We start from the raw sequence: 16,096 nt of genomic DNA, 5'->3' as shown, positions 1-16,096 counted from the left end.
CATATATTTTCACACAATCACACTGACACATACACACATCTAACCCATGGCCACACAGTTTACCGGAACAGGAGCAAAATGTATTTTGAGCGATTTATACTCTCCGGATGATTGTAGTTTCATCCATTTCATCCCATACACAGCAAACATACAAAAAAAAAGCAAATGCTCATCACCAACAACGAGATATGGTCAACAACCATGATGAACGACCCCATATTACAGGAATCAATCGAGAAACCAAAAAATGCGTCCAATCCGGCCGCCGGATAGATGGAACCAGATTTGCAGCAAACCAAGTATTGTAAAACCACAGGACAATATTAACATGAGACCGATTTTTCGCTTTCTACTTCTACTATTAAACGCCGTGATTTGGCGCCAAGAAGGTAGTGGGAATCTTTAGCGTACATATACATAATAATAGAAACTAATAGGTGTGTATTGTGGCAGGTTGTTGAAACCGAAACAATAGAATAAGCATATAGAAGAGCGAGAGTGGAAAAATGGCAGCAAAGAAATGAATTAACAATACAAGAAGACAAGCAAACAAAAACGTAACTCTCACAAACACACACACACACATATGCGATCATTAATATCAATAAATCGAACGAGCTCAATACATCCATCGTAGCAGGCGTGTGGAAGCTACACGTGTTACTAGCACGATACTTGCAACAACATCCAAGATGGCGGCATTTTAATAGAGAACATTGGAGAATCCCTTTTCCCCATTTCCTGGTCTGTGTATGATCGTAATCGAAAATGAGGCGTGTCGGCGTAGTCAAAATTTACAACCACCAGCACGAGTACGATTTTGTAATGCAAATTTACAGCTAAAATTACAACGGCCACCAGTCGAGGTGAGGGCTGTTTTAGGGAAATGTGACGCATGGCGCTCACCATGATACAACACGAATAACTACTACTAGCAAAACACTACTACAACTACTATTGCTATCAAAGATTAGTTCAGCTTTTTGCCGACAGTATATCCGGGTCACAGTATACCACGTGGTAAAAGAAGGGAGGCTTTTTTCTGCCAATTTTTTTTTTTTAATTACGCTGAACAAAAGGGTCTTAACTGTAGAAGAACGGGACGGAACGGACACAGATGGCAAGCGATGCAGTGGGGCAAAGCTTCTTTTTTTCTAAATGGGTTAGAAACTACGCTATTACTACTAAAACTACAGTCCGGCGCTGCTAATACCGGGGGGCCACGTAGATGATGATGATGATGGCCTGTAAAAGAGGAAAGCTTATTTATATAGACCCAAATATATCTATATACATATACACATATACACTTATACGCGTGGCGCGCTTAGGCGTAAGATTGCACGTGGACGCCATGCTCTCACAAACCACGTGTGGCGAAGAAGAATGATGCCGTCGGTACTGTAATATTTATGTTTTAAGGTTTATTTTGTTCAAACTACGTTTTTAGTCAATGTGGCGTACTTCTTACACTTATGTTTGTGTTTACGGGACATGGTCACGAAGGCCAGGCGAAACGAATTTATGTTCTCATGAGTGTGTATATCTGCGTGCGTGTGTACATCAAGGGAAAGCTATTGTAAATGTACGTTTGCCTTAATTAAACGGCAAAGCATATGATCATTCGAGCAAAGGAATATTAAAAAGAACAAACACACATCCCAAAACAAAATACCTTCCAATTGGCCGTTTTATTTTGTTTCAAAATTGATTCATAGATGATTCATGCTGTGCTAGCTGAAAGCCACCTGATGATGGGGCTGAAGAATTCGGAAGTTTTAATGTCGGAATTCATTGCCCGCAATAAGAAAGACTGATTAGAATGGTTTTCAGCAAGCATGAAGCACACGCGTTCCGAACGAGCTTTCTTTGTGTCTTTTTACTAAATTTTCTTGTCGTTTTCCTCTTGCTTAGTTAATTCTTTTTGTGTATAGTAGAAAATGTGAAAAGAAAATCCTCAATATTAAGCCTATGATCATCATTAACCAATGCAATAGAACAGACGGTGCAATTCCTTTCATCGAGAGCATGAAAGTGTTCTCCATCCATCTCAACTTCCCGAATACATTGCAAAACCAAAAACACACAAACATTACGCCCGTATAGAGTTAATCTCATCGTCGAGCGCCCTCGAGCCCACGTAAAAGATAAAAAAAGAGGGAAAACCAAACCAAACACAGAAATAAACCACCGCTTTATGTAAATCTAAGCTCCAGCCTGGTGAAAACGGTCTTCATTTCTTTCCCGGCAGTCTCACTCTATTGTCCGAAATTCGAAGCCATTTCTACTTACCCACTGATCCGATCTGTAACTTCCAACAGAAGAACTCACCAGGATTCACCGTTGGATTCCCTTTTTGATTTGTATGTTTGTGTTTTTATTTATAGCATTACAAAACGCTGCTCGAGCTTAAATGAAACGGAAAGTATTAATCAAGATAAACAAAGCTCCACCCCCATAGTGTGTACGACAGCCTTCCTTCCTCGTGCCGTGCCGGACACCCTAATCCATGCGCGTCTTTAGCTTCTTCACCGTTATCTTCTCCTTCTCGATGATGTACACTGTGGCGCCCCAACCGGAGATTGCGTCCCGATCGAACGCGTTCACCAGCGCTTGGGAGATCACCTCGAACAGACTGTTCGGTTCCAGGTCCGGCTTCCAGAGCGTTTCACACATACCGTACAGCTGTTCCGCACACGTGCCCGCGACCACGAAATCGTTCGGCAGATTTGGGCACCCGATCAGGTCCATGTTGCAAATGAACGGTTCGTACGTTTTCGGGTCCAGGCCGGCAATGACCGGCTCGATAAAGTACGGTCCGAACCTCTTCTCGTACAGGAAGTTCGAAAGCATTGCCGCAAACCGTTCCGGTGTCATCTGTCGGTTCTCCCGGATTTCGTACAGATTTTTCCGGAACAGCAACCGCTGGTACACCGTCAGGATATCTGTTTGCAGGCCGACCAGCCCGAGATACATGTGTGGATTCACTTCGAACACTTTCTCAAAGTCTGTCGCGATGGTTTGTGCCTGAACGCCGAACCGGTGATCGGTGGCAATGGCCACACAGTTCTTGCCCTTCATCGCAACCACGCAGCCACCGTTGTACGCGAGAATAGACATCTTTGCTTGTTATGTTAGCTGGAGTAAAAACGCGGTGAAATATTAGCAAACACACCGTAAATGATGGCAAACGTAGGGAATTACAAGCACAAAATAACACTCACCTCACTTGCCGAAAGGGGGAAAACAACAACCTTCTTCTTCTTTGTGAACAACTTGCACTTTTGAGTATCCGTGAACTCGAGGCTGTAAACGCATTTCCCAAACGTCTACGGAGGGTGCCATAAACTGTCAAATGTTTTTCGCACACTGGTCGATGGACGACGGATAATGCGCACCGCCGTGCATTTGAATGAAACCGCTGCAAACAAACACTGTACAAAATTCAAACTAACCCTCTTTTGTTCTCAGTGTGCGTATGTGTTTTGTGTTTCGGACTCGTTTTGTAACCTTTCAGTTTTCTTGTTGCTCTTTACTGAAAACTAGTGTGTTTTGTAAGTTAAAAGTAACCATCATTCCCATTCCAATGCGTTCCTTTCATCATTATTTCTGTGTACTTAGTGCAACTGCAAGCATTGCACGGAAACTGCCTAGGACGAACGATCGCGACGCACCACAACGACACATCACAGGATCTTTCCATTTCTACCAAATCGACGGTGGAAAGCAGATGGAGCAAATAATAGATAACAACGATACAAGTGAGGACGATGCTCCCATCAAGATCCAGAACGATTCGGGTACAGCAGACAAAAAACAGGAGCTGTACGCACAATTAGACATTGTAAATAGTAACCAGAAAGGTAACATCGTGGAGGAGCTTCCGCAACAGGAGGAATTTGTGTCAGACTTCGATACTATGATAGAGCGCAGGAAAGCCGAACGGTCCCGGTGTCGTAAACGAAACAAAGATCATGACTGCGAAAAGTATGAGGAACTTGTAGTGCAACTACTGCACCGGATGAGGCAGGCTGCCATCCAGGATCGATTGCTAAACGTAGCAAACAAACCGGCCACTAAGAAGATAGCCATCCTGCACCAAGTCATGCAGCTGTTGATCAAGAAAGATCTCCAGCACGCCTTTATCTACCACAACGTGCTGTGCGTACTGACCGATTGGATCGCACCGCTTCCCAATAAAGCGCTGCCCTGCCTGCAAATCCGCACAGGTGTGCTGAAGCTGTTGCTTGATTTCCCAACGATCGAAAAATGCTACCTAAAACAGTCCGGAATAGGTAAAGCGGTAATGTATCTGTACAAACACCCAGACGAAACGAAAGATAACAGAATGCGTGCTCACACACTGCTCGCCGGCTGGTTTCGGTCGATTTATAACATCAGCACCAGCTTCAACGAGATGTCGCTGGAGGAACGTCGCCAGCAAGATCTGCTGCAGCAGGTACCATGCAGCAAGCGATCCATCCCACCGGTAGCCGTTCCTGCCAACCGATTGATTATCGATCCAGACTTTTCGCTGTTCACCCCAAAGATCGTCACCAAACGGCCCGGTGATAGAGCCTGGTCCTATCGGGCGCGTGTACCATGTCAATCGGACAAAGTGTACATCGTGCGACCGAAATCACAGATTGAATTCAACCATCGGTCAAAACAGCAGCTTAATCGCTACCAACAGTGTATGAAGAGGTTTTACGATATGAAACGTAAGAGCATGGCCCGTCCACTGGTAAGCCTATCCATTGAAGGCACTAAATTGCGAGACTTTTAATGTACCGACTGAACGTTTCAAACGTCACACATCCAGACAAACACGGTTGGGTATAATTTGTATTGTTGATCAATTGAGACTCATTATTTGGACATAAATATATTGACTTTGCAATTATGCTCTTGAAAGTGAGACATGCTGAGCATTACAGAAGAGTTTTTAAAAATACTACACAAAAAAGACGATCTTTACAGCTTTCTACGATCTTTAGAAGATATACACATATACATATATGTATATTTAAGCTTTGGTGAGGTTTTCTATGGGATTGGATAATAATTGGTTAGAGAAATTTCTTATAATATTTCTATTTCTGTGTAAAGTTGAGCTTATTATATATGGATCGATAACTTCAGAAAGTATCAAATATGTAGTAAATAAATTCGTTAAAAATTAAGAATAAAAACCAAGTTTCATTCTGTTCGTTCTGTGCGTTTTGATGTCTCGACCTGATGGAGAAATCCTTTCTATCTCAAAAATTAGCACCTACCACGTCTCTGCCTGTGTGAGCTAAAGAAATAATACAAGGGCTTGGTTATCAAGCACCATTCTCTGCAAAACCGTTACCGTATATGTAAGGATCTAGATTGACATAAGTTTGGCCATAAATGGGACAGGCTACTAAAATCACCCCATCGTCATTTTTATGGCACCCGAGGCTGCCATAAAAATTTTCTGTATGGTGATGATTAGTTAAGGATTTGGTTTTCCATTTATAAATCTTCTTCGACAATTTTCAATAGGAAAACGGCCTCGTATAAGGATCTTTGTACTAAGACCGTATCAGGACTCGAAATAAGGACTTACGGCCTTTAGTACCAAACAGCTCTTAGAGGATTCTTGATTGTACATCACATTCACGGATAAGTAGTGGAAAGCCCAGGAAGCTGGACTCCGCTACCGAACCAAAATATATCCTCATAAAGAGAAGACGAAGACGAAGGACTCGAAATATTAGTGTTAGGGGCCAGTAGAATGCGTCTCGGATCTTAATGTTGAGGGACCCGGATCTCAGGCCACGTAGTAAGGGTACGATGTCCTGGACTACTCATGCTTCCATCGAAACATCTATCTTGTCGCATCAGAGTAGGCTGTATTGAACACCATAGTAATTGCTACACGTGAGCTGTTGTTCCCTTCAGTCAACATTTTTATTAATTTCTTCCCCGGATCATTGCTTACTTCGTCTTAAAATTCACACAATTTCGAAGCCAGCCAAAAATTCCACCGAAATTGTAATACTTTTCACACAAACGTCATACAGCAAACGTTAAACCACTGCACCCCCGAACGTTAGGGAGGTTCGTCGTTTGCCATTGCTTTGCTTAGGGGTGAAAAGTGTGCACCATTAGACCGAACACGTTTCGCCCTGGTCGCGGAACATGCTTTCTCGTTTGCACGCACGCTAGAAACGGTAGGAAAGGCAACTTCGGCTTTCGCGTCGTCGAACTTTTTTTTTTGCGCCACTTCGGGACGAACAACCAAATGCGTTTTCCCTGCAACACAAAAACCCCACTACTATGGTCGCCTTTTCTCATAACGCTCGCTCAAGTCTACGCGCAACCACGTATTTTGAGGCAGGCAGGTACGCAGGTCAGGTCCAGCGGTCAAAACCTTCCCTACCAACACGGGCGGAAGACGCAGCGTGTGCATGTTGTGCAAAGTGGCAAAATAGCCGGGAAGCTTTTTCGATCGAGTGTGTGTGTGCGTGAGTGTGTTTACACGGGGAGGAGATATCCACCCTTTTTCACGATGAAAATTGAACCGGAATCATCGACAATGAGTTCGCCGCTGAAAGCGCTGGTGGAATTTCTGCGGCTCATTTACGCCAAGTGCTACCGCAAAGTGGTCCGCGAATGCAACCAGTAAGTTTTGTGTGTTTTTGTGATGCGTCTTTATATTTGGGGGGTGGGTAGTAGGCTCAATCTTCTCATGTCCTCCGAAGCAGAGGACAATACAGAGAGAAAAGATAAAACGGTGTCAAAAGTCACAGGAAACTCACGAACCGTGTCCCTTGCAACCAAAGTGTCTCTGTTATGGTTTCGCGTGCGAGTCTTTGGGGTGGAAAATACAACCCCACCCAACGCGACGTCCTCTCCAGAAGTGCCGGGGAAGCGCTCAGCTGCTTTTACAGCAATGGAGTGAAAGCAAATCGTCCCATTTCGATAGTGTTTCGCAAGACAAACAACGATGGCGTATGGGCATATGGTGCGGGGTGGTCCGAAGTTGGATTGGTTTGAATCCAATCCGCTCGACCCGCACGGAATCCGATATGAAATTGTAAATCTAATAAGAGTGAACTTTGATACTAGTTGGAATCGGTTTTGCTTGGAAACGAGTGTTTGTGGTGAATTCGAAAATATCGATCCAAGTGGCGAGCTAGGTTGCACTGTTGTTGCGCTTGGTCTTTTAAGGCCCCATGCCCCAAAATAAACAAATCATTATGAACGGTCGGTGTGCCATGCTAGCAGTTCACAAACTGTATCATGCTGTAGAAATGTGCCTCTAGTCGATTAAATTCGGTCAGTTATGTTATTGATCGTGTGGTTGGCACCAAATGCATAAATCTAGTGTGCATGTACATGTACATGTGCGAGCAAAAGAGACAAACCAGTAAGAAGGCAGAGGAACAATTTGGGATAGGTCAGTTTAGGTAATGAAACAGTGTTGCTACGATACGTTTTTGATGAATTTACCAGTAGGGAATGAAATTTTAAAATAACCTTTACAAAAAATGCGTAATGCATCGCAAAGTTTGTTCTTCCACTTGATGCTTACTACCACGTTCGAATGCATTTGTGCATCGCTCTATAAGCACAAGTCTGCTTACAAGCGCGTATATTGCGCCGATACTAGAGCTGTAAGTTAATGTAAGTGACAATAGAAAAGGGAGACCTTCAATCATCCCCCACTCAAGGGTCGCCGGTCGAGTTCTTGTGTCAATAGTAAACCAACTAAACACGTGAGTTTAAGTCACTTAGAATGGCCACCATAGGCACTGAGGTAGGTTTAGTGCAACGACGAAGAATTTTGTTGTGAAACATACGTACCGCTGCAGTACATCTCTCTCGTGATTGCATTTCCGGTCACCGGGAGATGGCCGTTGTCGGCTAGAGAATCGCCTTAACACGAGTCCCACAAATTAAGCCAATTTGTCTTCTCTGGAAACGGAGTCTGTTGGAGTGGAGTAAGGTAAAGATGGCTATCACCATTCCCATTGAGGCCGGGGACAGCCTCTATTTGAAACACAAAGAATATTTAATCTCTCTAGACTAAGGACTCGGATTTCGTTGGCCTTGTCTGGTTGGTGGTGATCGACTACATTTGAAGCCAGAATATTCATCTCACTAGATTAAGGACTCGGAATTCATTGGCCTTGTCTGGTTGGTAAGGGTGATGGCTACACTTGAAGCTTCTGTAGCTACTTGAAACTGGGTTCGATATCTCCTCCTCTGTCACAAACTGGAACTAGTTGAAAAAATCCCGGAGGGAGGCAAATGCGTATCAGAAAGCTTGCAGCAAAAAAAACAATCCCCTACACTGCCCCACTGGGGGGTATTGATTTGATTCGCACTTTATCGCGCCAAGATAAAGCCTTCTGCGTGTGTTGTTCGCGAAGAAAGAATTGCTAATCGCTCTTCTTGCTTTAATCTCCATCTCTAATTGTGCCTGTTAGAAGTAGCAGAAAGTTGACGTCCACGTTTTGACCATTTGTAGAAGTCACGATGATTCCATAGACTGTGGAGGAGGTTCGGGGGATTTATTTTTCTACTGACTAGTAGGTTTTTCTTTTTTTGCATCTTTTTATACAGAAAGATTCTTTAATATTCAAGGTCAAGAATCATCTTGTGCGAAAAAAAAAATTCAGATAAAAAGCAACCCCTTCCTGGTCTGGGATGAGCGTACTGCGCTATGCTTTCGCTATCGTTGGAGGCAGGCGTGACGCGTGACAGCGACAGAGCTCATATCCAGATTCGTTCGGCATTTTGGAAACCGATAAAGTTTTTGTGAAGAAAAGTAAGAGCCTGAAATTTTTTTTTCAAAAGTGTCTAGTAATGTTGACATTTTGGTCATTATCAAGTCACACACGTGCTTGACTCCAAGTTCCACCACAAACAGAAAATATTTGGTATTTTAAAATCAGAGCAAAAAATGGCGGAATGTATTCAGGCCTTTAAATTTACATCTTAGACTACGCATAATAATACGCAAGATAACGCCATGCTAATGACAAAAGTAGAAGCAAATCCATGTCTTAGGATCGTGATATTGCTGTCTCGATAGGATGTAAATTTAAAAATCAATCCGGGGCAAGGCGACAGCGTCTCAGATCTTCACACGGCAGCACCGGGGATCAAAACCCATCCGGACCGTTCCCCCGTAGAGAGGACTGGATTAGATGGGTCGTCCTGCCAAAAATATTAAGCCGGAGCGGTCTGGTAGTCCAGGCGATAGCATCCCAGACCTTCACACGGCAGGACCGATGTAAAAATCTCATCAAGAACCCCTTTCCCCGTAGTGAGTACTGATCAATCCTGCTGCGTGGTTTTAATATGGCTAAAGCCAAAAAGAAGAACGAGCTTTTGGATCCATCAATCATTCGCTCAAGGTTACGTTTTACGAAGATTCTCCTGTCCATCCAATGAATTTAAAGGGCAACGGGATTATTTATCAATCCACGTAAAGCAAATTTACTTTTCATATTATCCTACTAGCACTTAGTTCGCACCCAACACCTGACACTGTGGAGCTCATGATCAATACGATTTATTTTCACACCTTCACACATTGTTTCTATTCGTCGCTCGATGCTTCGTTCGATACGCGCTCTTCCCAGTTGCATAAGTTGCACAACCGATGACTTGCTGCCCTAGCTGACCTTGTCACCATCAGCTTCCTCGTGCACTACAACCCCACCCAGGTGGACAGACGCATAATGCATCGCCACACTCACATGTGTGCACTTTCTTGAAGCACACAAACAGGTAGGATATGCGGTACGGCTCAGCTACACCTGACGTAAAAGATTCGCGCATACAGCCCTCCTTCCACTGTGAGTTCCCTTTTGTGGAATTGCGTGGAACGCAACGGAGTTATGAAACGCGTGTCAGCAGCAAGTCTCCAGCAGCCGGTTACTCTCACGAAGGACGTTCATTCCTGTTTTCATAGCTCCACATGCCCACGATCGTGCGCGACAATGGAAAGGGCCACCGATGTTGCGTTCCACCCATCAGAAAGCCATCCAGGAATTTCCTGCGCACGAGATATGGCTTTGAAGGTTTGAAAGTGAAACTTGCGACTTAAGATTATCATTCAACCATTCGGCTTATCTGGTGTCGAACTCTGTTCAGGGTACGGTCGGTTACAACATCATCCTTACCCTGGACAGATCAACAAGCAGATCGTTTTACTTGATTGACAGCAGCTAATTTTAGAGGTCGCCTTATTCAACGCAATTTTTGTTTTGTTTTTGTGCGTCCTAAATAATAACCTCCAATATTCCCTCTTTGTAGTTCACAGTACACATTTCGATGCAGAAATCGCAAGCTCAACTCATTTCTCACGAGCGATAGATCATTAGACGGCACAGCCGCTACCGAAACCGAATCGCTAATCTATCACCAACGAGGTCCCTACGGGGGCTCTTGACTAATTCATTTTAAATCACCAGTTTGAAATGTCTTCCCCGAGCGCGCGAGAGAGGCAGTGTTAGAGCTTAAAATCTATCAACTGCTCTGTGTCCGCATATCAGCACCATTAATTTGCCTTCCATTAGATAAACACATGACCCCGAAGGGACGTTTACCTGCCGCTATTAACCCCACCGAACGCATTGGAAAGGAGGGGATGTCAGCAGCAGAGCGTGCATTAATTAATCTTTAATCGTAACAACACATCACATTGTTTGTTTGTTTCTCTTGCGGACGACAAAAAAGCTCAACTTCCTTCGCGTGTTTCGAGATATCACAGGGCATGATCCTGGTGCGTTTCGGTTTGCAATTACCATTGTTTTGAGGCATTGTGTCGATGTTACGTGCACTCCTTTGGTGGAATGGATGCTGGGCGAATGTGTGTAAACGGTTGATCGTAACAGTCACAGATTGCTTAATGCGTATCCATTTCAACGTTTTCTACTTCGCTTGGCACCTCTCTACAGTGGGTAGCGTAGCTGTAAACCTAGCCTCGTATTTTGATGAGGACCTTGAGTGATAGAGATCGAGTTTATCTGCACCGTATTCTTCTACACTCGCAAGGCAGACATCTTGCATGCTTCAGAAGGGCTTGCATGAATACATCATAGCGGGAATCCGTTATCTGAGAGAAACCGTTTGTGGTTTAACGTTACGCTTAAGTTTTCCATTTCAAAATCAGTATAGGCTTGTGACTGAATATATGCGTCCTTCATTCCCATTCATTCCCAAGTAATGCAAGAAAAGGACGGTCCGCTGGTAAGAAGACAAAGGTCTTACCTCGCCAAGAACGGGCTTCAAATCCTATCCGGATCGCTCCTCCCTAGTGAGGACAGATTATCCAGCTATGTGGTATTATGAGCAAGTCTTACTAAGCCATTAGATAGACGGCCGCAACCTAAAAGGATGGCGTTAAGCCAAGAAGAAGATGACGTAAAGCAAGGCAAACGATCGTATTTGATGTGTTACATTTATCTCACCAAATCACCACATAAATGAAAAATATTTTTTAAAGTAACTTCATAGTTATCTTCCTCACTGTTCAGTTACAAACAATTTTATATAGTTCGTCGTAATCAAGAAACAAAAAAGGAAAATGACATTAAGCAGCTTTTAGTTTTATAGGTGAATACATTTTTTGTGCGCTGGTTCCGTTGGTTTGTCGTCTTGGAGTTCCTGGTAAATCTACCAAACAACCTTAATGTTGTTGTGTCCATTCGTTTCTACGTTTAAAGAGGTGTTTTTTCCAATCACATCTTAAGCACATAAGGTACTAATTACAACTTCTCCTTCATCTGTAACAACCTTCTTACGCGGAATGCACACTAACTAGCTGAGCATAAAACGAAACCCTACAAAACCTTTGTCAGCCCCGTTCTCCTCAGTCTCTCAGGGAACCTACCTTGTAGGAGAGCATCAAGTTAGGCATTAAAGCCGATATAGGAGGATCTCAGTTCGTCCTCTTATTCTCACGTGCCGCAACTGTATATCTCACGCATTTTCTCGGCGAAGTTTATGCGGGGTCTGATCGTGAAGTTATGAAACACCGATCGTCAGTCTGCTTTAGCACCAGCGTTTGGCCGCTTGTATACGCGCTACATACGGTAGGAACGTGTCGATCTTCTCAAGGCCCCGTTTACAGTGACGGTGCTCGCGATGTAATTGGTGTGGCATGCGTGCCCGTGTACTCGTCGTACGAAAACCATTCGCCACTCCAAGAGAGAGAGCTTTCGGTGGTGTGCGCTTTCTCCTAGAGTGCGTGTGGTGCAAAAACTGCGATTAAAGTGAATTCCATCTTGTAAAGTTTCGATCGAAAACTGAACCTAGGTGAAGGAACAGAGAAGAAGGTATTCGGAACGTACTAGGGAGAGATGTTTAGTCTAAGCTGAATAGTGTAGATCGTCGACACAAAACTGGTTTTTGAGACACTTCCTGCTCCGGAATGTAATTCAATTACAGGCCACTGATCTCGGCACGTGTGGCGTGTGTTGTGTTTTGATGTTCTGCCGTGTTTGTTCCACTCATTACTTATGATGGCGTGTGTTATCATGTCTCTGTTCGGTTCGTCCAATAATCCAAACGCTTCAGATGATCTTGATTTGATCTTGCTGTGCACAACAATGCAGACACTGAGATGAAGACACCTGTCTGAAGAAATGTCCAGTTGGCATGATAAATACCGCACCACAAAACAAGTTCTGTAATTGCTCTCCCATTGTGAATATAATAGCGTGATCATACTATTCTTCGGGAAGGTACCTTTCTATGCCCTTGCAAGTATAATGCTCTCTCACTTGAGGCTTGGATAAGGATGGAATTTTTTGTTTGTTTTGTTGGTGCTTCGGGGTTCTTCCATTATCCAACTTGTATTACAATTCAAGGTTAACATTAACGCTCATAGTCACGGTGGTGGTTGCAGATCAATAAAACCCCAATTTATTGCTCGATAGCCTCGATCGTGCCCGTGAAGTACGCACACACACCATCGAGACGAACGTTAACGTACTTCAGCGCGTCACAAGTGTACGAAAGTGCAAATAAATCCCTCAGGAACTATGACCGGCTGATGACGCTTTCCAGAACGAGCGTCCAGGTTACCACTTGCTAGCACTGGTCCAAAACAAATAGAAAGGGAAGCCCTCCCTACTCAGCTTAGGAATGTTAGAAAGGGTTTTTGTTTTGTTTCTGTTGAGTGCTAGTTGAGGTCACTCAAAAATGAACGATGGAACCATTAACGACGGATTTCCTACCGGGAAAGTGTCGATGTGTGTCCTCGCAAAGTACATGTTCAAGTAGTGGATGTTAATTGCGTGGTGGTGACCACTTGAGGAATGGTTCTTCACGATTTGCCAAATTCCTTTCTGACTGACTGTGCTTCTGTCGGAGGGATTGACTATTATTTATGATGTACTTTTTATTGTTAAGACAAAGTCGATAACGCGTTTATTATTAGAATACCCCACTTTAATGCTGGAAATACTGGTGTTAATAATTCGAGCCATTAAGACAGGACTTCTCCACATGAAGCACCACACTTAACCTAACTTAACCCAACTGAAGGATATCATTGAACCTAATCTGGCCCATATTTCCCCTCCGTGTTTCTTTTTGCAGACAAATGAGCTTCGCTATACGCCGGCTGCTCCGGGCAGCCATGTGCGTGTTTAGCTGGTTCGTCATGCCCTACTCGCAGTGCGTCAGCAGCCGGATAGAGCGTCGCAAGCTACCGCCGATAGAGAATCCGCTGCTGCTCCTGTCCGCTACCGTGCTCGCCGAACGCATCCGCAAGGGGGAAGTACGCAGCGAGGATGTGATCCGTGCGTACGTCCAACGCTGCCAACAGGTTAACCCATTGCTGAACGCCATCGTCGAAGATCGCTTCGAGGCTGCGCTGGAGGAGGCGCGCGAAATTGATAGCCAGCTAGCGAAGGGTGCATTGGGCACGGTGGAAGAATTGGCCCGCACAAAACCTCTGCTAGGATTGCCCGTGTCCGTGAAGGAAAGCTTAGCGGTGGAAGGTATGAGCAATACGGCCGGTCGGAAGCTGTGCGAAAAGAAGGTTGCGCTAAGCGATGCACCTGTGGTGCGACAGATTAAGCGTGCCGGAGCGATTGTGCTCCTGGTAAGCAACACGCCCGAACTGTGTCTTTGCTGGGAAACGTACAACCAGTGTACGGGCCTGACACGCAACCCGTACAATCTGCAGCGCACGGCTGGTGGATCGTCGGGCGGCGAAGCTGCACTGATCTCTTCCGCCGGTTCACTGATGGGTGTGACGACCGATATTGCCGGTTCGTCCCGATTGCCCGCCATGTTTACCGGTGTTTTTGGCCACAAACCCTCCCCGTACGTAGTGTCACCGTACGGACATCATCCGTCCTGTGACGATGAAAATTGGGGCAGTTTCTTCACCCCCGGCGCGATGACTCGGTACGCGGAAGATTTGCCGCTGCTGCTGGAAGCGATGCGTGATCCGGACGGTGCGGCCGTTACTCTGGACAAACCGGTCCCGGTCGGTTCGCTCAAGTGTTACTACATGGAAAACGATGGACCGTCCGGTTTGACGCGACCGATCGATCCCGACATTGTGCGCGCGATCCGAGACGTGGCCGCACACCTGAACGCACAACGCGTCAACCTGAAGCGATTGCGCTGGACGCTGGACATTTCCGTATGCAAGATGTTGCGCATGAAGAACGTGGAAACGATTTACAGCCCGCAGGCAAACGGCAAGCCGGACACTACGATCAAACGGGAGCTGTTCAAGTATCTGCTCGGCATGTCCAAGTCCGATCTGCCGTCGGTTATGATTGGACCGATGCAGCACATCGTGAACAATTACATTCCCCAATCCCGGCTAGACTTTCTCGACAGCCAGACGGAGAAGCTGCGCAAAGACTTTATCGATCTGCTCGGCACGGACGGTGTGTTTATCTATCCCGGATTTCCCAACACGGCCCATCGACACTATCGCATCTTTCACAAGCTTGTCGACACGACGTACATGATGGTGTTTAATACCGTCGGACTACCGGCCGCCTCCTGCATGGTCGGGTTTGATCGCGAGAAGCTACCGATCGGTGTACAGGTAATGTGGCCATTCCAGATGTCCCCGTTCAGTATCAACTAACGATTCAAAAATCCTTTTTGTAGATTGTCGCCGCACCCGGACAGGATCATCTTATCTTTGCCGTGGCCAAAGAGCTAGAACGACGGTTCGGTGGCTGGGTGCCTCCATCCTAAAAAGGTACCGGAAGAGACGGAAGCAGAAGAAGGGAGGGAGGGCGGCAAGGAGCCACCCTCCATATGCGGCCCAGCCGTCATTAAGATTGTGATTCTTTCGAGCTTAATCTAAGATTTTCTTTTGTTTTCCACCCGTATTGTTATGTGTGAGTATTTGTTGTGTTTCGTTTTTTAAATATTACGTTCCGTTCTTGAGGTTGAAGATGATCATTATATTCTGATGCGTTGTGTGAAGTTTAAAACGCACACGCCAATTACGCCGTTTGATATATCGTTCCTAATTCCGATTCGATTCGCTGCTATTCGCGGTAAGACCGAACGCGGGGAGTGTTGTTAATCGCAATTGTTTCTGTGTTGTGTTGATGCAGTCATCGTTGATTGATCCCACTTCCCACGGGTTGTATTAAATTATATTCTTTCTATACTCGCCGCCGACGATGAGTTAAAGTGTGTTATGTTTGCGCATGTGTAGATTAAACTGGTTGTACAAGAGCAAATATTAGAAAAGCAAAGAAAAGTAACTGGAGACTGGTTGGTAGAAACAGGAAAACGGCGATAGACACTTGTATGTTTAACTGTGGACAACAAATATTATAGAGATTAATAAACAAACATAGTCATTTACAAGCTTCGTTTCCGCATAGGTCCGCAGAGCGGCTGGGCGTTAGGATTAGGGTGTTAATATATCCGAACAAATATTTGTAGAGCGCACAGCACAGAGAAAGAGGCTTCTACTTTTTTTTGCATGCGTTGTATGACACTTTTGATAATGAAGGTAAGAAAAGGTCCATAATCAATCTTTAGTACTTTTCATTATCACTTGAAAGAGCTGCACCTGCTAAAAAGAGATCAGGTGTAGGTCACAGACCTCTAAATC

At 44.8% G+C, this 16,096-nt stretch overlaps 6 protein-coding genes across 8 annotated transcripts in view; 3 read left to right on the top strand and 3 right to left on the bottom strand.

Annotated features, from left to right (window-relative positions):
* The window catches only part of LOC126557240 (nicastrin), a 380,964-nt gene that overhangs the window by 62,402 nt on the left and 302,466 nt on the right, over window positions 1-16,096 (top strand). The gene's annotated exons all lie outside the window — the stretch shown is intronic.
* The window catches only part of LOC126557054 (nuclear pore complex protein Nup107), a 408,812-nt gene that overhangs the window by 325,241 nt on the left and 67,475 nt on the right, over window positions 1-16,096 (bottom strand). The gene's annotated exons all lie outside the window — the stretch shown is intronic.
* LOC126559365 (AP-2 complex subunit sigma) overlaps window positions 1-16,096 on the bottom strand; it is a 576,875-nt gene that overhangs the window by 545,674 nt on the left and 15,105 nt on the right. The gene's annotated exons all lie outside the window — the stretch shown is intronic.
* LOC126559090 (proteasome subunit beta type-3) lies at window positions 2,500-3,310 on the bottom strand. Its single transcript, XM_050215199.1, has 2 exons — window positions 3,225-3,310; window positions 2,500-3,138 (listed from the first exon to the last, which is right to left on the bottom strand). Exon 2 carries the CDS (start codon window positions 3,118-3,120, stop codon window positions 2,503-2,505), a length of 618 nt encoding a protein of 205 aa, XP_050071156.1. The 5' UTR covers window positions 3,121-3,138; window positions 3,225-3,310; the 3' UTR covers window positions 2,500-2,502.
* Window positions 3,731-4,786, top strand: LOC126559898 (protein IWS1 homolog). Its single transcript, XM_050216065.1, has one exon. The coding sequence runs from the start codon at window positions 3,731-3,733 to the stop codon at window positions 4,784-4,786; it is 1,056 nt and encodes a 351-aa protein (XP_050072022.1).
* On the top strand, window positions 6,539-15,236 carry LOC126557608 (fatty-acid amide hydrolase 2-B). Of its 2 annotated transcripts, none has more exons than XM_050213448.1 (3): window positions 6,539-6,651; window positions 13,591-15,064; window positions 15,130-15,236. In XM_050213448.1, exons 1-3 carry the CDS (start codon window positions 6,539-6,541, stop codon window positions 15,217-15,219), a joined length of 1,677 nt encoding a protein of 558 aa, XP_050069405.1. In that variant the 3' UTR covers window positions 15,220-15,236. The 2 variants fall into 2 exon arrangements, with proteins under 2 accessions (XP_050069405.1, XP_050069406.1); XM_050213449.1 differs by lacking the exon at window positions 6,539-6,651 and adding an exon at window positions 12,039-12,062 and having other exon boundaries at window positions 15,130-15,228.

This window comes from Anopheles maculipalpis, chromosome 2RL (genome assembly GCF_943734695.1).
Source record: "Anopheles maculipalpis chromosome 2RL, idAnoMacuDA_375_x, whole genome shotgun sequence".
NCBI classification, from domain to species: Eukaryota; Metazoa; Arthropoda; class Insecta; order Diptera; family Culicidae; genus Anopheles; species Anopheles maculipalpis.
The sequence above is the reverse complement of the archived record's forward strand: the minus strand, read 5'-3'. Positions and strand labels throughout refer to the sequence as shown.